The 25,275-nt window shown below is 39.3% G+C and overlaps 1 protein-coding gene across 2 annotated transcripts in view; it reads left to right on the forward strand.

Annotated features, from left to right (window-relative positions):
• Nucleotides 1-25,275, forward strand: part of LOC140131591 (guanine nucleotide-binding protein G(q) subunit alpha) — an 88,534-nt gene that overhangs the window by 40,381 nt on the left and 22,878 nt on the right. For both annotated transcript variants that reach the window (XM_072150909.1, XM_072150908.1), the window contains exon 2: nucleotides 13,580-13,764. In XM_072150909.1, coding sequence (XP_072007010.1) covers nucleotides 13,580-13,764 — 185 coding nt within the window. The remainder of the gene's footprint in view (nucleotides 1-13,579; nucleotides 13,765-25,275) is intronic.

The following is a 25,275-nucleotide window of genomic DNA, read 5'->3' on the forward strand; positions in this document are numbered from 1 at the left end:
ACTGTTTCAAGGCCCATATTGTCATACTACTTAACTTTATTGGGCTGCGTAACTAACCAGTACCCAAGATGCACCAACAACCACTAAACGCTAAAGCAATAAATACAGCTCCAGTAACCAAATACTACAGTCCGAGGAGGCATCTAACAGTACTTTAAAAAAAAAATGGGAAAAAAACCCTCTTCTTTTTGTAGTGGACCTGGGAGCAGTAGGAACTTCTCAGTTACACTCGACACTACCCGGCCTCCTGCAGCAATGAGCACTTCTAGCAATTATGTTATATAAGTTATGGAGGTGCTCATTGGTCAGCAGGGTATAGAATGTAACTCATGGCTTGACATACTGACATTGCGGCTTGTGGCCTGCCGATGTGGCTTTTGCAAAAGCTTGGCTTACTGACTCTCCGGCCCTAAAGACAGTGCAGCATAGCTTAGGGGCATGGAGCCAGGGCCCCGGGCTTGGATTGTTTGCTGTACAGAACTTGCATATGGCGTTTTGTTATATGGTGTAAAGGACTCAATATTATGTTTTGGTGGATCATTTCCAATTTTTTTTATTCCCAGTTATTCTAAATGCAATCTCTTGGCACTTTAAAAAAATATATATATATGAATCAAAGAATTTAGTTATCATAGCCGTATTGCAATGAACTATTGTAATCCCTTGAATGGTGTTATATGTTTAAAGGGGTATTCCAGGAATCAGCATAATTCATATACAAGTGGGCACTCAAAATATAAGCTAATGTGTAATTAGTTGTTATTTAAAATTTTGCTCCCCTTAGCAGAAAATGCTGATGACATAGACTGTAATGAAGAATTAAAATGCTACTGGCCATTTAATCAGTCTGTTAATTTCCTCCGCGTGGTCCGGACAGAAGATGGCTGCTGGTCACATGACCACATCACATGTCCTGCATGTGATAACCACTACGTTTGGCTGTTGTCTGTTGGTTGCAGTGCATCCAGTACGGTCAGTGTTGTGGTGATGGCAGTTACACATCATTACTATGGTAACAGAGCAAGAAAACCTGTTAGATCATCACTGGGAGCAGAGCATAAGTGGTAGGAGGAGTTACTGAGAACTAAAGGATCATGGAACTTGTAGTTTCCAGAGGCGGCCATCTTAGTGATAACTCCACCTACTTTAGAGAGGCCATAAATTTTGTAAATCATAAAATCAAACTATTTAAGCTTCATTTTGTGACTAATGACATTGAGCATTGTTGTATTCATTTATTTATATCATCATGGGTTTTTGTGTCAGGCGTTCATATTCCCTGAATACCCCTTTAATCCATTATGTGTACCATGATTAAAGCTTTGTGAGGCAGTCTTTGGAAGAAACTTTTCCATTTCATTATTTGTAACTCTCTACTACAGCCCATGAACGATTACCTGAAAGCCATGATTTTGACATGCATTCAAGTATCTTTTGGGTATGGCTTGTAGCTGGTCTCTATCCCTTTTTTAAAGCAAATCAACCAGCTAAAATCAACCGCTAGTCTTGACACGCCATGATCAACTAGAAAACAAACTTATAATTAGGAGCACTTCAGGCTGCTAATTATGCACACTACCCCAACTACCTCTCTGGGTATTAATTCATGCCTATCTTGTGATGCCACCTAGGGAGGTGTGGGGGCGTGCATAATTAGCAGCCCGGAGCGCCGGACATCTTATCCCTGCGCTCCTTGGTGCTAATTATAAGTTTCTGAGTGATCCTGGTGTGTCAAGACTAGGTACGGAAAACGCCGGGATCAAGATGAAGAGGTATGGGGTGAGCTTCTTAACTGGTTGATTTCCTTTGTGTAACTAAATCTAAGATACTATTCAGCTCTTTTAGGAACAGATGTTGCATTATTGCCTGTAAAAGCATCTATGACCCATGTACAGGCAGTTTTACTCTCCCTCTCCTTCCCTCCGTGGCCATGAGCTGAAGCTTGTGGCCCCACTAGGTCATGTGACCAAAGTAGTGTCATTTAGTATTGGCCACTGATCTCGCACAGCGGTCGGGAAGAGCATCTTCTTTGTATTATTATATACAAATCACTGATAAGTGATCCTATTGGATATTACCATAGATCATTGTTCTATGTGATCTGTATAAAAGAACAGCACATAAAAAAAAATCTTAAAAAATGCATTCTGCTTTGGAAACGCGTTACGGTGATGTTGACAATGTGACCTATAGATTTATACTTTATACAAAGATTCCAATAAAAATTAACAGAGGAAGTTGAGTTCTTTGGGGTCCCAGAAACACTTTAGATTTCAAGAATGTGTGGAGGAATTGGCCAAAATCCCACCTGAGCATGTAACTAGTTTCTCCATACAGACATACATGATCTTGAAGCTATCCGCCATCAAAGGTTCTAGTACTAGTATTACATTCTCATTATTACACATAACGTATATTCCGGCGTATAAGACGACCTGGTATATAAGACGACCCCCCTACTTTCCTGTTTAAAATATAGAGTTTAAGATATATTCGCCGTATAAGACTACCCCTTTTCCAACGCATACAAAACACCAGTAAAAATTAAAAAAAAAAACAGATTTGAATTTAACATGGTCCTTTTTTTAATTTAAATTCTTATGGCATGCAGGTATATAGCAGGAAAACTGTCGCTCATAAACATAAGGCATACAACAACATTACCATCGTCCATTTTACTGTAAATGTTACCATACTGTACCTTAAATTTTTATTTTATTAAATATTCCATGCCATGTACTCAGAAGCGGGAAAAAAATTCCAAATGCAATGAAAATGGTGAAAAACCGCATTTGCGCCATTTTCTTGTGGGCTTGGATATTACGTCTTTCACTGTGTGCCACAAATGACATGTCTACTTTATTCTTTGGGTTGGTACGATTAAGGGGATACCAAATTTGTATAGGTTTTATGATGTTTTCATACATTTACAAAAATGAAAACCTCCTGTACCAAATTTTTTTTATTTTGCCAACTTCTGGCGCTAATAACTTTTTTATATTTTAGTGTACGGAGCTGTGGGTGGTGTCTTTTTTTGCGAAATTTGATAATATTTTCAATTATATCATTTTTAGGACTGTACGACCTTATGATCACTTTTTAGAGATTTTTTTTATATTTTTCAAAATGGCAAAAAAGTGCCATTTTCGACTTTGGGCGCTTTTTTCCGTTACGGGGTTAAACGCATTGAAAAACCGTTATTATATTTTGATAGATCAGGCATTTTCGGACGCGTCGATACCTGATGTGTTTATGCTTTTTACTGTTTGTTTATATTTATGTCAGTTCTAGGGAAAGGGGGGTGATTTTAAATTTTAGGTTTTTTTAATTTTTTTTTTTTTTTTTAATTTATACTATTTTTCAGACTCCCTAGGGTACTTTAACCCTAGGTTGTCTGATCGATCTTATCATATACTGCCATACTACAGTATCGCAATATATGGGGATTTTCCTCCTCATTCATTACAATGTGCTATCAGCACATTGTAATGAAGGGGTTAAAACGAAATAGCCTCGGGTCTTCGGAAGACCCGAGGCTACCATGGAGACGGATCGCCGCCCCCGATGACGTCACAGGGAGCGGCGATCCCAGGCAAGATGGTGACGCCCATGCGCCGCTATCTTTTTGAGGCTGCCGGCAGCCATCGCTGTAAAAACACCCGCGATCGGTGCTAGCAGCAATATGCAACAAAGACCTACCTGCTATGGCGTATAAGACGACCCCAGACAAGACAGAAGATTTTTCTGTCTTCAAAAGTCGTCTTATACGCCGGAATATACGGTAATTTATTTCATTTCACACTGCTAAAAAATCTCACCAGATGTTGGCAACAACCCATCATTTTATGGTTTGAATTTCATGTCGACCATTAATATCTTTACTTACAGAGTTGGTGATGTGTTCAATAATGATTTCACCTGCTGTGTGTGTGTTTTATAAATGACCCAAAAGATAAATTAAATTTGATGAAATAGCACTTTTCCTTTTTATTATTTTCTTCATTGTTTCTGTTGTTTTTCTATATGTTGATGCAGTATGTGTGCTAATTGTATGGTAGTTCTGATCCATTGAAAGATTCTGCTATAGTCTTGTGTATAGCTTCTTGGAAAGCTTTTAAGATGCTTCATAATTGATGTAAGTATGACGTCATAATGGCATTGCTGTTGGACTCTCCAGAGCATCATAATAAGATACGTGCATGTGATTATGCTCTTTCCATTCTCTTTTCACCTGTTTAAATTTTAAAACTGTATTCTAAAGACGGCCAACGCAAAAGTTATGGAACAGAAAAGATTTTTAGTCCTCACATTTAGCCAGTTTATTTCTTTCAATCATTTTCCCTATGGTAGTTACAGAATAAAGTAACTGTTTCGGAAAACTGTGACAAGCGTGTAATGTTACAGCCTTTCTGATGCCAGTCTGCCTCATTATTCAAATGAAACCTTTCCCAACTTCTAACAACGTCAATTTTCTATTTTATAACGATTTGTCTGTGCAGATGCAATATCACAATGTCACCAAAGACTGTCCACCTGACAACAGAGAGCATGAAAGCTTCATAAGCCAATAGGCCTCAGTGGTTAAAGATGTCCTTTTACCATCTCGACCATCTTAAACGTTTTATATAGATTATCTCATTTTGGGCTTTGACATGCACAAAAATGGTACATCATTTCCTAAACAACACTATTAAGCTTTTGCATACATTTCCCATAATGGCATAAATGAAGAAAATGTTCCCCTCAGAAACATGAACCCTTACACAGCTACATTTATCTAGGTGCAGAGATGGCACATACATATTTTGAGAATAATAATCGTACTCCTCTCACCATTTCTGAGGAGTATTTTTAGCCAAGGAAGAGTGAAATTTTTAGTAATCCAAATGTACAAGGCAGTCGACTTACAGACGACCCCTAGTTACAGACAGACCACTTCACTCTGGTGAAGCTCTCTGGATGTTACTTTAGTTCCAGGATACAATGATCAGCTGTAAGGTATCTATAATGAAGTTTTATAGATAATTCTTGTTCCCATGACAGCACAAATTTAAGAAAATCCAGTGTTCACCGGGAGAAAATAAATTTTTGTCTGCAGTTAAGTTGAAACTGGTATATTTTATCATTTTAAGTACAAACCTAAAGAATCTATCTTGTACGTAACCCATGGGGTTGCCTGTATAAATATTAACTTTATATAATGTAAATGGCTATTAATACAAGAAAATCATTACAGACATTGTTTTCTATAACTGAGGAAGTTAAAGTAATCTTGCGGTCACAACTTTTTTATTTTTTTTTTATTTTGTTTTTTAAACCTTCTCAGGAACTTCAACTGACAAACTGTGACTGACCTCCACTGGCTCCCTCACCCCACCAGCCCAGACTATGGATGGCAGCCACCAACCGCCATGTCCCCTCTAATTTTATACAGATCACGTGTAACAGTCATTCTATGGTAACTACCTATAGGATCACAGTAATCTGTATACAGAGACCTGCAGATAGGATGCACATTGCATCTTCTCTGCCTGTATATCGCCCTTGTACAGATGTTAATGTGACCTCTGCCAAGGTGTAACAAATTAATTAGAGCAACTGTAATTCAATAATATTTGAAGACTATCGCACATTTATTTGCTATGTTGGTTTTGGCGCTGTTATGCCTTGTATAGTGATCAAGTAATAGTATTGTGTAATTTCCATTAATACATCAAAGTAGCTTTATGAGGACTTATTGCACAAGTTGGACTGTGTAAGGGCACAATTTTGGGTACATTTATCTCATTGATTGCTTAATGGGATTTGCCCATGAAAGAAAGTTCTCAAATTTTAATTCCCTAGTGATTTACAGAATGTTGGTTACACAATGAAGATAATTTTAACCCTTTAATTTACAATTTTACACTGTTTTAACTACTATCAGTCAATGGAGTACAGCATCACTGGAGAAGGAAGATGAGTACAGTGGTTGTGTGTGGTTTTTTTTGTTTGTTTGTTTTTTCGCCTTATGGGCTGGCCTTACCTTGAGCAGGGAGCTCGGAGACCATATACTGGGGGGGTGGGGGACTGGGGCTGCAGGCTATATACTGTGGGGGGGGGGCCAAGGGCTCTGAGCCCTCTTTTTGGGCACCGAAGCCATCAACATAGCACTCGACATAGAATTCAAAGAATCATCCTGCAGTCCCAGGCGACTCAAGAAATGATGCTATTTTAAAGCAACACGTTCTTGATTGCTTGGGACTATAGAAAGAGGTAGAACATGTGGAAAACCGAGGATTATCTTTAGAGCTCCTCCAGGCCCCACATTTCTTCCTGTACAGGGGGAGATGCTACAACATTAGTCAAAATTTGCCCTTCTCCTTTCAACTGTTTTTTGTTTTTTTTTGTTTTTTTTGTCCTTAAGAGGCCAATATGATTGAAAGTTGTGATAGAACAGGTAGCAATACATTTCTACGTAAATTGCTGTGCTGTCACTTTGCAATAAATAATTGTATGTTGGTTGTAGTTTGGGCACCTGGTCTCTCAAAGGTTAGCCATCACTGCTCTATAGAATTGATACCATATACACCATGATATGAAGAACATGATTTTAATCTGTTGGGCTACTTTCACACTGATTGTATGCCTGCTCTGTAGAGCTGGTTGGGCATACATCAGTCTTGATGGATAGGAGGAGGGGTGACCCCTCCCCTCTACTTGGCAATCCATGGAGCACGGCCTGTAACACAGTGAAAGATTGGACAGTGTTTCCCCACTGCTTCCTTTGCACTACCCCACTGCCTGCTGTAATATCATGCGCTAATTGCACATTTTAATGAATGGGGAGTAAAATCCACATATACAGTAGTATGGCAGTATATGATGGGATGAATCAGACTACCTAGTGTTAGAGTACCCTAGGGAGTCTGAAAAATAGTAAATGTAAAAATAAAAAAAAGTTTAAAAAAAAAATTAATAAAAAAACCTAAAAATTCAAATCACCCTCTTTCCCTAGAATTAATATAAATATAACTAAAATCATAAACACATTAGGTATTGCCGCATCCGAAAATGCCCGATCTATCAAATATAATAACGTTTTTTCACTGCGTTTAACCCCATAACGGAAAATAGCGTCCAAAGTCGAAAATGGCATATTTTTTGCCATTTTGAAAAATATAAAAAAAAATTCATAAAGAGTGATCAAAACGTCGCACAGTCCCAAAAATTATAGCAATGAAAACGCCATCAAAATTCGGAAAAAAATGACACTACCCACAGCTCCGTACATCAAAGTATGAAAAAGTTATTGCCGCCAGAAGATGGCAAAATAAAAAAAAATATTTTGAACAGGAGGTTTTAATTTTTTTAAATGTATGAAAACATTATAAAACCTATACAAATTTGGTATCCACGTGATCGTACCGACCCAAAGAATAAAGTAGACATGTCATTTGGGGCGCACAGTGAAAGCTGTAAAATCCAAGCCCACAAGAAAACATTCTAAATGTGTTTTTTCACCATTTTCACTGCATTTGGAATTTGTTTCCCACTTCCCAGTACACGCCATGGAATATTAAATACCGTCACTACGAAGTGCAATTTGTTACGCAGAAAATAAGCCATCACACAGCTTTTTATGTGGAAAAATAAAGTTATAGATTTTTGAAGTTGGTGAATGAAAAATGGAAGTGAAAAAACTAAACAAGGCCAAGTCGTTAAGGGGTGAATAGCTGCATCCCCAGAAATTTCCTGCACCTTCCCACACAGGATACAGGGTCCCTAGCTCCTGAAGTGCCCTGGCACCACAACTAACATTGTGCCCATCCTGCCCTCCCCTAGCACGGAGAGACTGGAGCTGCCATAGTGCCGACCACGAGGCAATCATCATCAGTAAACAATCCCCCATACCTGACAGCCCTGTAACAGGGGAAAGAGAAGGAGCCACAGGGAACCCCACAGGAATAACACCCTGGCTGAGGAGGGAAGGAGAAGGGGCAGAGGGAGACTGCTTAACCCCTGCTGCATCACCCTGCATTAACCCCCAGCAGCCCATACCTCTGAGATCGGAGCTCTCTGACACGCTGAAGACAAGTTTCCCGGGAAGTGTAGCTGGCTTGAACTGTGCACAGGTCTGCCACCTGCTGGTCATTTTTAGGTACTGCATTTGATCCTGCGCCTTATACTCCAGTGCGCCTTATATATATGAACCTAGATGTCTTAGCAGGCATTTATTAGAGCTGCGCCTTATAGTCCGGTGCGCCTTATAGGCCGAAAAATACGGTATATATATATATATATAATATATACCTCCCATCCCTACGTGACTTTGCATCAGAGCAAGTGAATTTATCTAAAATCTTTGCTCATGTACCATGTGAGAGGAAGAAAATATATATTTTATAATTTGTAAATGCGTGCAACAAAAAGCGGTCCTGCCTTTTCATGAGCAAAACCATCTTGCCAGCATTAGAAGTTTGTGTTTTCACACATACTGGATTTAAATAGGTAGTTTGTGTGGTTTTACACTGTGAGGTTTATCCATTAAAATGGGTATAATGATACTTTAAATACTGAAGGGGGTAGGCAGACCCCACGCGTATCGTCACCTATTCGGTGACTTCCTCAGGGGTAATGGAAACGTTCATTGGTGCAGAAAGCCAGGTAGCGGTGAGTGCAACTGAGAAGTTCTCGCTTATCTCGGATCCTCTTCTTCTGATCAGCTCTGTCCTGACTCCTGACACTGGCTATATGCATCCCAGGACCCAGGAGTGGCAAGTACTTGTCAGCTGTACTATACTGCTATATCTCCTGCTCTTGGTGCAGTTCTGCTCCAGTCCTGATGCCACCGCATACAATCAGCAGAGGACACCAGGCAGAGCGGCACATGGAGGAAAGAAGCTGCAATGTTGTGCAAGGAGAAGAGGAGCCAGGAAAGGAGAGGTTTTAGTATTATTATATATTTACAACAGGGGTCTCCAGTATTATTGTCTTTGGGGGTCTCCCGTATAATTGTTATGGTGTCTCCAGTATTTGTCTGCACTGAGGGTCTTCATTATTATTAGTTTTATGCTCTGGGGATCTCCAGTACTATTATTGTCTGCTCTGAATGCACTATTATTGCTGTACTGTGGTATTTATAATATCTGGGTTGGTATTTTATCATGTGCTGTTGTTGTTGGTGCATCTGGGGTACTGGTTTCTAGTCCGGCTCCTTAAAGTTAAGCCGTATGACAATATAGCCCTTGCACCAATAAATGTTGCTCACTCCTGACTTGCATTCTTAGATCAGGAATAGAACAGATATTTAATTGAATCTGTCACCACATTAACACCCCCTGTAATTCAAAGAGTACCTTCTTCTGTATTATGTATGTCCCCTAAAGGCCTTTTTAGCATATTTCATGTTCAGCGCGCTTCAAATCATCCCACAGATGTTCAATGATATTCAGGTCTGGGGACTGGGATGGCCATTCCAGAACATTGTAATTGTTCCCTTACATGAATGCCTGGGTAGATTTGGAATGGGTGTTTTGGATAATTGTCTGCCATCCCCGGCGTAACTACAACTTAGTCACTGATTCTTGAACATTATTCTCAAGAATCTGCTGATACTGAGAGGAATCCATGCGACCCTCAACTTTAACAAGATTCCAGAAGCCGGCATTGGCTACACAGCCCCAAAGCATGATGGAACCTCCACCAAATTTTACAGTGTTTTCTTGGAATGTTGTGTTTTTTGGCCGTAATGCATAACGCCTTTTTGTATGACCAAACAACTCAATCTTTGTTTTATCAGTCCACAGGACCTTCTTCCAAAATGAAACTGGCTTGTCCAAATGTGCTTTTGCATACCTCAGGCGACTCTGTTTGTGAAAACAGGCTTCTTTTGCATCACTCTTTGGAGGTGGTCTGTGGATTGTCCCTGACTGTTCTCGCCATTATTCTTCTCTGCCTTTCTGATATTTCTCTTGGCCTGCCACTGTGGTCTTCAATTTCTTTACTATGTTACTCACAGTGGAAACTGACAGTTTAAATCTCTGACTTTTTGTATCCTTCCCCTAAACAACTATGTTGAACAATCTTTGTTTTGAGAGTTGTTTTGAGCAGCCCATGATGCCTCCTCAGAGGAGATTCAAATAGGAGAACAACTTGCAAGTGGCCGCCTTAAATCCCTTTTCTCATGATTGGATACACCTGGCTATGAAGTTCAAAGCTCAATGAGGTTACCAAACCAATTTAGTGCTTTAGTAAAAAGTAGTTAGTAGTATTTAAATCAAGCAAATAATAAGGGTGCCCATACTTTTGCAGCTGTCAAATTTTGTTTTAATGCATATTGCACATTTTCTGTAAGTACAATAAACCTCATTTCAATCCTGAAATATTACTGTGTCCATCAGTTATTAGATATATCAAACTGAGATAGCTGCTGCAAAAACCCAAATTTTGATAACTAAAAATGATTAAGATTGTGTCCTAACTTTTTCATATGACTGTATCTTACATAATGTATTTAACAAAGGGTGCACAACACTTTCTTTTGAAAAACATCAACCTACATGCTATGGCCTTCCCAGACCAAACTGGCTGAGGCTGCAGACCCCAGATGGTTTACTGTGTTTGATAAACTTGCAGCTTTTGGAACTTATTATAGTACGGATGTTGTAACAATTATGCAAGCACAAAAAGGAATATGCTAACCTTAGACTTGTGCAACAGTACAGGCACAACTCCACTAGACGTTGTGATGTGGTATATCATAGCACAAAGCTGCAGTCACCAAATGATCTTCACAAGTAACTACCCAAAAAAGGGAGCAGTAAGCATAAGAAAAAATAATGAATGTCACGATTGATGGCACTCTTTTCAGAAATGGGAACAAACCTGATGCTTAATGTATTGAGTGGAAATCGCTTTGGCTTTTTTTTAGTTGCAATGCTTTGCAGCTCAATTTTTCCTCAAGAACAAATTATAAGCGAAATGTCATTGCTTATATCAGAGTGCATGTTGTATACGGACGGTCCCTGGATTACATACAAGATAGGGTCTGTAGGTTTGTTCTTAAGTTGGATTTGTATGTAAGTCTGAACTGTATATTTTATAATTGTAACCCCAGCCAAATTTTTTTTTGTCTCTGTGACAATTGTATTTTAAAATGTTGGATTGTTTATAAGAACCAGGATTAACAATAAAGCTCAATTGCAGACACCTTTTGATAACTGCTATAGCTGTTTATTTTAGCCAAAGACCAAAGTAAAGTGAATTACCAATCCAGAGGTCCGTTTGTAACTAGGGGTCGTGTGTTAAGTAGGGAACCGCTTGTGTCCAAAATAATAAACTTGAAAAGAACCCAGAACATGTCCAAATAACCGTGTATGATGTAACCATAGTTTGGATTATAAAATATATTACAGCATTAATAATTGGCCTGTCCAGTTTATGTAGTCTGAAGTCTCTGCCATGTACATAAACACACTTCAAAAGCCCTCTAAAACCTTCAGGCATATTGGGGGTGATTTACTAAGCCTTGGCCGACAGTTTTCTGGTGGAAAAGGCTCATGAAAATGTGTTTCAGCTGATTTAGACGGTTAGCACAGGGATGTGAAAGGTTGTGGAGGCCCATCAAACTTACTAAATTCTCTGCCAGAAAACTGCAGAGACAACTTCTTATTTTTAGACCAGACTTTAACTGCTATAAACCAGTCAAACCTGGTGGAAATCGGGAGTGAGTTGGACTGTCCTGGATTTACTACGAGACTGAGGCCTCTTAGTAAATCCAGTTTGTGGCACGCTTGCAGGTGGGACAATGAAGGCTGGTATTTAAAACGCCAGTCTTGGTAAAATTGGTTAATGTCTTTTATCAAAGAAAATGCAAAGACCTTCTTGGGCTTGATTGATAAGTTTTGATCAAAAAACAATAATGATTGGAAACTTTTCTTCAGACTGATATTCCTACATCCAATCTTTGTATAATTTCTGGACTGTCCGTCTCATACATTGCAATCGACTACATAAATTCTGAAACTCTGTTTGAAGGTTAATCTTTGCTTGATACTTAAAGATTACTTGTGCTATATATTACATTTTTAATTCTATTACTTATTATATCTTGGTAAAAACTTATCGATTTCCACATTCTTACCAGTACCCTTCTTCATCCAAAACCCCTTACAGATATATGCCATTTTAACACTGTAAAAATTTAATGAAAAGCTGTTGTGCATTTCCCAAAAAAAGTAGAATGTGGCTGTAAAGATTTTTTTTTTTTTTTTTTTTTTTTAAAGCTATTTATTTTTTATATTAATACAGGCAGTCCCCAGGTTACATACAGGATAAGATCCTGAAGTTTAAAGGGGTATTCCAGGAATATGAAAGTCTGATACAAAAACCCATACTGCTATAAATAATTTAATATAACAAAACTCCAATGTCATTAGTCACAAAATCAACGGACTAATGAAAGGGCTAGTAGCATTTTCATTCTTCATTACAATGTATGTCAACAGCATTTTTCTGGGAGCAACATTTTAAATAACAACTAATTACATATTAGCTTATATTTTACTGACTCATTTGTATATGAATTATGCTTATTCCTTGAATAACCCTTCAAGTTGAATTTGTACATAAGTCAGAACGGCTATATATTGTAAGTGTTACTCTAGATATTGGACATCATATAGATAATCAAGACCATCCAAAAAGTATGTGCAAAAAGTTCATTTATGTTGATATATTGTGAGATAGTGAGTCTTCAGTTGTAGACCTCCATTCACACTGCAGTGTGAATGGACATATCCATATCACAAGAATGAAGGGTCCGATGGGGGCGAGGTCCCTCCATCTGATTTCCTCTGCGAGTTGACTGGAGCAGATGGCCGCAAATGTCCGTTTGCAAGTGAGGCCTCATGCAAACTTTTTTTGGTGGGAAACCACCTTTTTAATAGCGGAAAAAAATAGTGCAGTAACCCGCATCTTTAGGTTATGGGCAACGGAAGTTGAATAGAAGAACGTTTAATTTTTACTTTTTCGTTTTTAAAACTGAGTTGTGAATTGGATCTTTGATCCTTAACCAGACTTAATATTTATAATCAATCTTTATATAGCTCCATCATTTTCCACGTCGTCCTTTACAGATCATGGGGTACATTTATAAACTGAATAAGACATTGCAGAGCAAGACCATGATCAGATGAAGCCAGAGGAATGGGGTCCCTGCTGTCAAGAGCTTACAATCAATGACATTTCTGATTTGCTGAATTGCCAATTTTTAAGGGCAACGCAACTAATATATCTTATATCTGTGTAATGGGAAAGTTGACTATTAAATTCTTGTCTCCAAAATATCAGGCTTTAAGGGCGGTAGGGGGTACGTGGTGTCCTTATTCAATGGTTTAAAAAAGGGATTTTTCATTCAGTGACTCTTTTCTCACAGAATAATATTTTGTATGTAGAAGTTTTAAGTTTCTCCGAATATACCTTGGAAAAAATCAATAGTTTTGTATTGCCTCTAGAACCGACTAATTTTTATTTATGTACGCAGTCATTTTATATTTGTGTTATGTTGACTAAATAACTTTCCTTATGTCCTTTTTAGGCACTGGAGAAAGTGGAAAAAGCACATTCATCAAACAAATGAGGATTATCCATGGATCTGGCTACTCTGATGAAGATAAGAGGGGCTTCACTAAGCTTGTGTACCAGAACATATTCACAGCAATGCAAGCTATGATCCGGGCTATGGAGACCCTTAAAATTCCATACAAGTATGAACACAACAAGGTAAGTGTATTTTGACTCTACAGGTGTCACATTGAGGATCATCTAAACCATGTTAAAGAATAGTCTCCTAGAAACAGTGGGGGAAAGTTTATCATTGGTTTTGCTTTTTTGGCATAAAAAAATTTTCAATGCTAAAAAGGCGCACATAAGCATTTTTTGCACTTCACTAAAATATAGAACTAGTGTAACGCCGTGCATAGCCAGATTCAAGACTTGCGACTTTTTATGATTTTTGCAACTTTGGAAAAGCGAAATCACAGACACAAAGCATAAAAAAACATTTTATTGAAGGGACGATCCGACTGCAAAAGTCTTTTGAAGCACAGTCCTATGCTGTGTTTGTAAACAATCTAGCTCAATTAGGCCAATTAAGCTGAGGCTGGGGGGACGTGAGGGATATGGGTGGCTGGATGAACAAGTCAATACCTGCATGTTCATCACACTGCCCATAAGCCCCATAACATATAAAGAGATATATTAGGCACTAAAATTTCTAAATCGTAACACAAACCCCACATATATTTAAAAATATATATTAAAAATATTCATGTCTGGTATTCCCGTAATCTTATCGACCCATAGAATAAAAATAACATGATTATTGGGCTATACGGTGAACACCAAAACAAAAATCCAGTGCAGAATTGATGCTTTTCTACTCCTGCCCTCAAAAAAAAAAGTTCACACATTTTCAACAATAGGGGATACCAACCCCAAAATGGTAACACTGGAAAAAGCTTTTAATCCCGCAAAAAAAATTCAGTCACATGGCCCCAATAATGAAAAAGCTAACATTTTATAGCTTACAAAATGAGCTAATGAGGAAACTAAAATCCTGGCAGCTGCAGGGCGCTCCTTCCCTTCTGCGCCTCGCTGTGGGGGGTCTCTTTACTCAGAAAACCCACCTTACAATTTGTTATGCCATTTCTCCTCTTTTTATCTTTTGGAAATGTGTAAATTTTAGGGCTAAATGAACGTATATCCGACAAAATTTCACCATTCTAAATTTCACCTCCATTTTAATTGCCATGAAGATTTCAAGGGGTTGACAATTTTCTTAAAACCTGTTCCTGATAGTTTGAGGGGTACATATTTGAAAATAGGGTTCATTAATCCCTCCCCTGCTGTGATGAAATGCTCTGCAGCAGACTTATCCCCCCTCCCCCGCAATAATGAAATGCCAAATGCAGCCCCCCCACCCACAGTCCCTCCACATAGTATGAAAAAAAACAAAAACCTGCTCTTCAGTGCTCCCCACAGCGCCTCTTCTTTATCATCTTCATGTAACATAGCGGGCAGTGTTCAAGTTGCGTCCCATAGACTCCTCTTTGCCACTTCTGTTACATGAAGATGAGAGGGAACAGGAGTGACCGGGAGCATTGGAAGATACCATATTTATCGGACTATAAGACACGCCCCAGATTTGGACATCATGAAAGGAAAAACATTTGACACCAATTTGAATATCTTGTTTGTCACAAATACATCTCTGCCATAGCTCCGCTATCTACACATGAATGAATAAACGCCCTATTCACCACATTTCCTAAATCTGCTCCCTATCCTTTTGGTTTACTCCTACACACAGCCTGGCAGTGCTGGATCCTCCTGACGCAAACATCTGTACTCTAGAAAACTGATAGCGATAAATCCCTCTACGCATTTTGCATATTAGTCTGATTTCCATGTGAAACCTGAGCGTAATCTGATGCACAGTAGGGGAAAAAACCTATTCACATTGTATAAAAAAAAAAGCAATAGAAACGAAATGATTTGGTCTGGTTTCTTATCCTTGCTGCAGTTACCACTGAGTAAATCCCACAGCCATGTATTCAGTCATTGTTGTTGTGCAGTGGCTCTGGCACTATGTTGCGGTTTCACAATTCAGATCTACGTTCTTTGTGCTAGGTTCATGAAAGCTCCTGGCATACACTCACCGGCCACTTTATTAGGTACACCATGCTAGTAACGGGTTGGACGCCCTTTTGCCTTCAGAACTGCCTCAATTCTTCGTGGCATAGATTCAACAAGGTGCTGGAAGCATTCCTCAGAGATTTTGGTCCATGTTGACATGATGGCATCACACAGTTGCCGCAGATTTGTCGGCTGCACATCCATGATGCGAATCTCCCATTCCACCACATCCCAAAGATGCTCTATTGGATTGAGATCTGGTGACTGTGGGGGCCATTTGAGTACAGTGAACTCATTGTCATGTTCAAGAAACCAGTCTGAGATGATTCCAGCTTTATGACATGGCACATTATCCTGCTGAAAGTAGCCATCAGGTGTATACTCAGACCAGCCCTTCTGGCACCAACAACCATGCCACGTTCAAAGGCACTCAAATCACCTTTCTTCCTCATACTGATGCTCGGTTTGAACTGCAGGAGATTGTCTTGACCATGTCTACATGCCTAAATGCACGCCATGTGATTGGCTGATTAGAAATTAAGTGTTAACAAGCAGTTGGAAAGGTGTACCTAATAAAGTGGCCGGTGAGTGTATATGGTCACTTTACATTTACATACACTCACCGGCCACTTTATTAGGTACCCCTGTCCAACTGCTTGTTAACACTTAATTTCTAATCAGCCAATCACATGGCGGCAACTCAGTGCATTTAGGCATGTAGACATGGTCAAGACAATCTCCTGCAGTTCAAACCGAGCATCAGTATGGGGAAGAAAGGTGATTTGAGTGCCTTTGAACGTGGCATGGTTGTTGGTGCCAGAAGGGCTGGTCTGAGTATACACCTGATGGCTACTTTCAGCAGGATAATGCGCCATGTCATAAAGCTGGAATCATCTCAGACTGGTTTCTTGAACATGACAATGAGTTCACTGTACTCAAATGGCCTCCACAGTCACCAGATATCAATCCAATAGAGCATCTTTGGGATGTGGTGGAACGGGAGATTCGCATCATGGATGTGCAGCCGATAAATCTGCGGCAACTGTGTGATGCCATCATGTCAATATGGACCAAAATCTCTGAGGAATGCTTCCAGCACCTTGTTGAATCTATGCCACGAAGAATTGAGGCAGTTCTGAAGGCAAAAGGGGGTCCAACCCGTTACTAGCATGGTGTACCTAATAAAGTGGCCGGTGAGTGTATAGTTTTCGGCTCCGTCTGGACAGTATACATCCTACTCTGTGTAAAAAGGCTGATGGAAATACACTGCAAGCTATGGCTCTCCATCCTGCTGCATCCAGCTAAGCTGCATGTGCGCTCAGCAGAGGCTGATCGCATATGTTGCGTATATGATCGCATATGGAGGTGTCCATATTAGGACAGTGACCTCACTTGGGAAACACACAGAACATTGGCAGCAGCCTATCACTGTCTGCTGTCGATGCCCACCCAAGTGACGTACCCCACTCCAAGTGCATACAGTGAGAATATTCTGTGCCCTTGGGAGTCTTGACGTATCCTTACAATAGAGGGACAAAACAAGGTGTGAATTCAGCCTTACTTATTCACTGATCTAGCCTAGTAATCTGTGCATCTACCATTCATTGTATTCTAGTACAATTAGAGTACAGACAGTCCCCGGGTTACGTACAAGATGGGGTCCGGAGGTTTGTTCTTAAGTTGAATTTGTATGTAAGTCGAAACTGTATATTTTATAATTGTAGATCCAGACAAAAAAAAATGTTGGCCACAGTGACAATTGGAGTTTAAACATTTTTTGCTGTATTGGGTCCAAGGATTATCAATAAAGCTTCATTACAGACACCTTACAGCTGATTATTGCAATCTGGGACTATGGTGAAGCTTTCTGGATGCTTTACTAGAGGTCAGAGGGGTCTGTCTGTAACTATGGGTTGTCTGTAAGTCGGGTGTCCTTAAGTAGGGGGACCGCCTGTATATGTATGTTATATTATATATATATATATATTATATTACTCCAGCCATTGTATTGCTGTACAGGTAGCACTGGCCTCGTATGTAATTACAGGAGCCGCACTTCTTTGTGTTTAGTCAGCCTAAAGTTTTTTTGTTTGCTGTTGTTTTTTCCCCTCTGAGGTCACCAGATTAGGATCTTAAAAGTAGGGGCAACCTTTATTCCCATATACAGTAATAAAACAACAAAGCCCTATTTTGTTTTCCATTTTGTCTGTCTCCTATAGAAGGTAAATTTAATTTTGGCTTAGAGCCCCCTCTCATTTTTCCATAGATACAACAGATGAATAAGTATTTAGAAGTGAATATTTTTACTGTTGTCCCTGTATGTGTATTTTTAATGAGTTAGGCGGAAATGTCCATTATCTCTTTAGTGACAGACATGGCAACCAATCTGCTGGTTTCCTACAGGAGATAAATGGTGACAGTTGAGTGCTCTTCTTCCTTATTAGTCTTCTATTATTGTACCTATATACCGAAAGAAACATTTTTACTTTTTTATTTGCAGCTCTGCAGCTTACATTTTTATTAATTTCAAAATTCTATGCTTTCCCATATCACATCACTGCATCACATACATCTCCCTTATTAACATGTTTGTAGTTCAGTTAGAGCTTCTAAGTTTATGTTGGTTATTAAAAAAAAAAAAAAAAAAAGTGTTTTTTTTCATGATATGACTGCATGGAAAAAGTTCTGGTGATAAGTCAATGTGACTGGACCAGGATCAATCAGTATTGGCCCCTGATGCTCTGGTCATGTGAATTTTTTTTCCCCATATCAGAATTTGGGGAGATTATGGAATGTCCTATTAATGTCTGTTCTATTAGTTGAGATGAATGTGGATGCACTTTTTGCTCATTAGTGAAGCTCCTCCCCAGCAGATCAGGGGGGAAGGAATATCTGTACTTATCTTGGAACTTATCATAGGTATGTGGGCAATACAGTCATTCAAATGTATGACCGTATTACACATTGAAGTGAATGTGGCAGTGTGCTACCCATATAAAAACATTACGGTATGGGCAGGACATGGCCGGGAAAAAACATGCATGTGCATCGGGCCATACATTGGGACCTTAATGGCTGGTGGTGGCTGAGACATCAGGAAGTCCTTCTTCTTGATTAAAAGCTTAAGACCCTGCTGGAGATTCTATTGCGTTTTATAGTTTCTTTTCTGGGTAAAACACTCCTTTTTTTTATTACATCAGAACATTCCTTGTTAGCTTGATTGCTGCAGAAATTCTGCACTTTTTTATATAATCTTCACTTATCAGTACTTTTCCTTTTATGAGCAGAAAAACTGTGAACGTTGTGACTATACTGTGGACAATTACACTTTTGGATTCTGATCCGTCTTCCAAATCCACATTGCAGTGCTGACTAATTATCCATCTAGGAGAACAAAAATCTTTGTATGCGGAAGATGAGTGCTCTAAAGCAGGGGTCCCCAAACTTTTTACATAGGGGGGCGCTCACTGTCCCCCTCAGACCGTTGGAGGGCCGGACTAAAGTCTAAAAATAAATAGCGGTACATGTGACCGCATCCATAATACACTGGCACCCCCTCAATTAATTATTTAATATACCGGTACTGCACCCCCTTGTGAACTATTTTATATATTGGCCCAATTAATTAATTAATATACTGGGACCTCTCTCCATTAATTATTGAATATGCCTCCCCCCCCCATTAATTACTAAACTGCCCCTCATAATTAATTATTTCCTATACACGCACCATTAATTATTTCCTATGCTGCCCCTCATAATTAATTATTTACTAATCTGCCCCTTATAATTAATTGTTTCCTATGCTGCCCCTTATAATTAATTATTTCCTATTCTACCCCTTATAATTAATTATTTCCTATGCTACCCCTTATAATTAATTATTTCCTATACTTCCCCTCATAATTAATTATTTCCTATGCTGCCCCTCATAATTAATGATTTCCTATGCTGCCCCTCATAATTAATGATTTCCTATGCTGCCCCTCATAATTAATGATTTCCTATGCTGCCCCTTATAATTAATTATTTCCTATACTGCCCCTCATAATTAATTATTTACTAATCTGCCCCTTATAATTATTTCCTATGCTACCCCTCATAATTAATTATTTACTAATCTGCCCCTTATAATTAATTATTTCCTATACTGCCCCTCATAAATTATTTACTAATCTGCCCCTTATAATTAATTATTTCCTATGCTACCCCTCATAATTAATTTACTAATCTGCCCCTTATAATTAATTATTTCCTATACTGCCCCTCATAAATTATTTACTAATCTGCCCCTTATAATTAATTATTTCCTAAGCTACCCCTCATAATTAATTATTTCTTATTCTGCCCCCAGTCGCCACAATCTTTTTACTGCCCTTTAATAAAAAAATAAAAACCCTGTACTCACCTAAGTCTTCTATCTTCTTGCCGCGTCCGGGCAGGAAGGGGTGCGCGAAAACACAAATGTGAATTGTAGCTAGTTTACGTTCCCCTATGAGTATTGAAAATAATTTCGTCTGCCTGACTAGAAACGTTTAAAATTTGATAATCTTTATTTGGAAATATATTAACATTTGTAAATATCTATCTAATACATTCAGGCCTTGGTCCGTGAATGATTTTACAAAAAAGTATGGTCCATAGACAGGGCAGTGCGATATAGTGCTAAAACACCGTCCCGGCTGGTGAGCCTATATACTTGTGGTCTGTAGGATCAATATTGTCTGCCACTAGACCAAGAAAAAATACTGATAAGCTCAGCTAATTTTCATAAAAGTCACACCTAACGCGTTTCTGCATCTATCGTAATGTGATTAGATGCGTCCTCAGAGGTGCTTTGATTTGGTTTGTAAGGTGTGACATAGTATCATATCACACCGGCAGCATTTCCCCCCACGGCATTGTTACCGGCCGTAGCTCAGGTAACAAATGACCGGGTATTTAAACCCTTAGTTCCACCCATAGATGGTGTCATGTCCGGGGCCGGGCTGCATTTTCAGGCTCATTGATTGGTTGGGCGGTAAAGGCATCAATCCATAGTACCGCCCATATGCAGGAGCAATCTCGCTAGTTTAGCAATAAGACTGCTATCAGTATCCTGCATAGGAGTGTCACGCCCTCACAAGGCGGGGCTCCGATATCATGCGCGATCGCCCTGGGAGGATACGTCACGGGGTCACGTGATATGTCACTTGGTCACATGATCCCCGAGTGTCAACATTCGTTTTATATAGAGATCAACGTCGCAGGATTAAAGGTAAGGCAGAGATGAATGGAGTAATAGAAGACCATTTGCAGTGGTTTCAAAATGATTATAGGATAGTATATCGGACATTAGATGTAAAGTTATCCGCAGTCGTCTGCAGTTGAGGTTGTCCGCAGGGACTGCCATTAGAGAAGATTGCGGTACCGCTGTATTTGCCAATTGTAAAGAATGTTACTGCAGTTACGGCAACTGCAATCTATTTACATCTGTGTTGTGGTGTTAAACACCACTAACATTGAGTTAAGTTAAATAAAACAAGCAAATGGGACAAAATCATTGAGACCCCGAGGTTTGACGGTGTTCAGAGAGAAGATCCATCGTGACTCTCTCTGGCACACCATTTTGTCATAATCGCCGCCTCTTATCAGGGGATCAATAGCTTTGATGCCCTGAAAACTGATCACCTCTGGGTTTCCTTGATGGAATTCCCACACATGCCGGGCGATGGGGGTGTCATGTTCATTGATAATGTCTCTGATGTGTTCCCCAATCCTAGTCCTCAGCTCACGAATGGTTTTACCGACGTATTGTGTGGAGCAACAACACGTCAATAAGTACACTACTCCTGCAGTTCTACAGGAGATGTATTTCTTAATTGGATAAACCTTGTTGGTATTAGAACTCCGGAAACTGGCACCTTCTTGGATATATTTGCAATTCAGGCATTTTCTACACTTGTAGGTGCCTTTTGGGGGTTTCGGGAGCCAGGTGGTATTTTGGACTGGGATTAGGTGACTATGAACCAAATTATCACCCAAGTTTCTGCCCCTTCGATAAGTAATGGAGGGGACTTCTCCCACCATTTGGCCTATATCGGGGTCGCGTTGTAGAATACTCCAAAAAGTCTCAAGGGTTTGGCGGACCATGGTGTGTCCGGCATCATAACAACCTATTATCCGCATTTAAGAATCGTTTTTCTCCTTGGATTTAGGGTGCAGGAGGGTATTTCTGTTGGAACATAGTGCATGTTGGTATGCTTGTTTCAAAACTTTATTTGGGTATCCCCGTTGGCGGAACCTATGATGTAGTTCTGCTGAGGAGGACATAAAATCAGGGAGGAGTGTATTATTCCTCCTGGCTCTTAAGTACTGTCCCTTGGGTATCCCTTTTAGCAGAGGTTTGGGGTGATGACTTTGCCAACGTAGCAAGTTGTTTGTTGCAGTTGGCTTTCTATACATGTGAGTGGTTATCATTCCAGTGCTGGATTTTTTGATGTTGAGGTCAAGAAAGACGATCTGATCTTTATGGAATTCAGAGCACCGGGCACTATACAGTGACGGGCAGGAGCTTCCTGTCCGGACGGACGGAGGCTCCTGCCCTACTGTTGCAGGCCGCGAGGGCCCGGCGCTGGCGCGCCAAGTGTCGGGGGCCGGATCGAAACGGGCCGTAGTTTGGGGAACCCTGCTCTAAAGTATAGTGACATAGACATTACATAGACTTAGAGTGCTGTCAGAGCTTTTGTCCCTTGGTTATTGTGGGAAAGGCTGGTTCTCTTCCTATCTATTGCCTTATATTTTCCAGTGTGCCATTAACCCCCTGACCCAGGATCACCTACGGTAATTTGTTTTTGAGACTTGGATATATTTGTACTGTATAATCCTCTAACGTATATCCAATGCATTTTTATTTGTAACACAGATTTTCCTCAGCAGCACTCTACCATGAAGACATTGGTAGAACTATCACTCAATGAGTAACTAAACCATTGACATAATGGAATAAATTAATTTTGCAGATAATAAAAAACTTTGTAATTTAACTACAATAATAACTTCGTTAAAGGGGTTATCCAGGTTTAAGAAATAACTTGGGGCTATTTAAATATAATAAATGTGTATTTGCCTCCTCCGGCGCTATTGATGTCCCGCGCCGCGGTACATATACTAAAGTCTAAATCCTAACATAAACCCCACATATATGGTATCACCGTGTCTGTATCAACCCGTAGAATAAAAGTAATTATTGAACGCGTGCGATGAATGGCGTAAAAAACCTGCCAAAAATTATGAATTTTACCTATTTAATCCCTCAAGAAATGCAATAAAAAGTGATCAAAAAAATGTATGTCCTCCAGAATTATACTGTTGCATAGTACAACATTTCCTGCAAAAAACAAGCCATCGACCAGCTCCATAGCCAAAAAAGTAAAAAATGTTATGCCACTTGGTAGACATCAATTTGCCAAATAAAACCCTAATGGGGGGAAAAATCTAAAAAAGTATGTTATCCCCCTAATCATATGCACCCATAGAAGAAAAATAACATGATTATTGGGCTATACGGTGAACACCCAAAAAAAAATTAATGGGAGGGGGGGGGACGACGAAATTTTCAACAATGGGGAATACCAACCCCAAAATGGTAACACTGGGAAAAAAAAAATCTCATCCGTCAAAAAAAAAATGCTTGATAACTAAAAAGCTAAAACTTTATAGCCTACAAAAGGTGCAAATGAGGAAACTAAAATCCTGGCAGCTACAGGGCGCTCCTTCCCTTAAGCGTCTTGCGTCATTTCTGAAAATACAGAAAATCGATATTCGATTTGTAAGCCGCGTGACATCAAAATAAATTATCCAGACATTTAAAAAATGATGAAAATGTAAAGTAGACACATGGGAAATATTCAGCAATTTATTTAGGTGGTAAATCTATCAGCCTGAAAACGCAATGATTTAAAAAATGCATAATGTTTTTTTCAGTTTGGCAAAAAAGCTGCCAAAAACCACTAAAATGAAGTATAACATGAGGAAAAAACTATCTCCTAATTGCTTTTGATAAGTAACAGGGTTCAAAAGTTGTAACCATATAAAGCGACGCAAGTCAGAATCCAAAAAATGGGGCTGAGCCTTAAAGGGGTATTCCAGGAATAAGCATAATTCATATAGAAATGGGTCATTAAAATATAAGCTAAGATGTAATTAGTTGTTATTTAAAATGTCTCTCCCCTTAGCAGAAAAATTCTGGTGACATAGACTGTAATGGAGAATTAAAATGCTACTGGCCCTTTAATCAGTCCATTAATTTCCTCCGTGCGGTCCGTTGTGGAGCAGGCAAAGGATAGAAGATGGCCGCTGGTCACATGTCCACATCACATGTCCTACACCTGCCTGGGCAGCTCATGTGAGCACCACTATGTTTGGCTGTAGTCAGTTGGTTGCAGTGCATCCAGTCTGGCCAGTGTTTTGGTGATGGCAGTTACACATCATTACTATGGTAACAGTACAAGAAAGTCTGTTATATCATCACTGGGAGCAGAGCATAAGAGGGAGGAGGAGTTCATGAGAACTAAAGGTTCATGGAACTTGTAGTTTCCAGTGGCGTCCATCTTAGTGATAACTCCACCTACTTTAGGGACACCATACATTTTGTAAATTATAAAATCAAACTATTTAAGCTCCGTTTCGTGACTAATGACATTGAGTTTTATTATATTAATTTATTTATAGCATTATGGGGTTTTGTGTCAGATGTTCATATTCCCGGAATACCCTTTTAAGCTACAAAATGGCTGCGTCCTTAAGGGCTTAAAGGAAAAAATGCCAGACTGGTACATTCCCAGAACATCAGATTGACGCACTTTCCACCACATGTGTAATATAAATTACTCTTTTGGTTGCTGTATACAAGTATATTTCTATAGCCTCATCTCTGTCTAGAATCAGTGGAGCTGGCTGTATAGTTATAGTTGCAGTTAACAAAAGCCCTTCTTCCTTGGCCAAATAAGGTGTCTCGTGTCCTTATTTTGCCTTTGCCTTGTGCACCTTGCTGTCGGGGAGATTCATGCCACAGTTCCTGTTTGTTTACTGCCATATGTTTTCATGCTGTTTTAAAAGTGTTATAATTTACCCTCTTTATTTCTATGTTCTCTACTGCACTACTCATTTCACCCTACAGTACTACTTTGTCATTAATATCCAAAGAATTGAGGTATTAGCTTGTCTTAACATACATAGACCGGCATAGTTATTTAACTATCCCGACGGGACCTGGTAAGTAAATCTGCCCCTCCATGTCTGCCACATATATGGTGGTATATTAGACCCAGTCCAGGACTAGGCCTAATAGGTAAACTGTCAGTAAAACACAGATACAATACATTGCAGTACAGAAGCTCTACAGACTAGTGAAAAAAGGGACATTTGTAATGTTTGCTTTTTATTTAGCGCTTTTAGATATTTAACCTTTTGCCATTGTCTTTCCATTTCTGTTTTTCTCTCTCCATCTTCAAACATCCATAACTTTTTATTTTTTTGCATACAGAGCTGTATGAGGGGTTATTTTCTGCATAAGAAATTTTAGTTTTCTAGTGGTGGTATTTTACATGTCAAATG

Source organism: Engystomops pustulosus, chromosome 1 (assembly GCF_040894005.1).
Source record: "Engystomops pustulosus chromosome 1, aEngPut4.maternal, whole genome shotgun sequence".
NCBI lineage: Eukaryota > Metazoa > Chordata > Amphibia > Anura > Leptodactylidae > Engystomops > Engystomops pustulosus.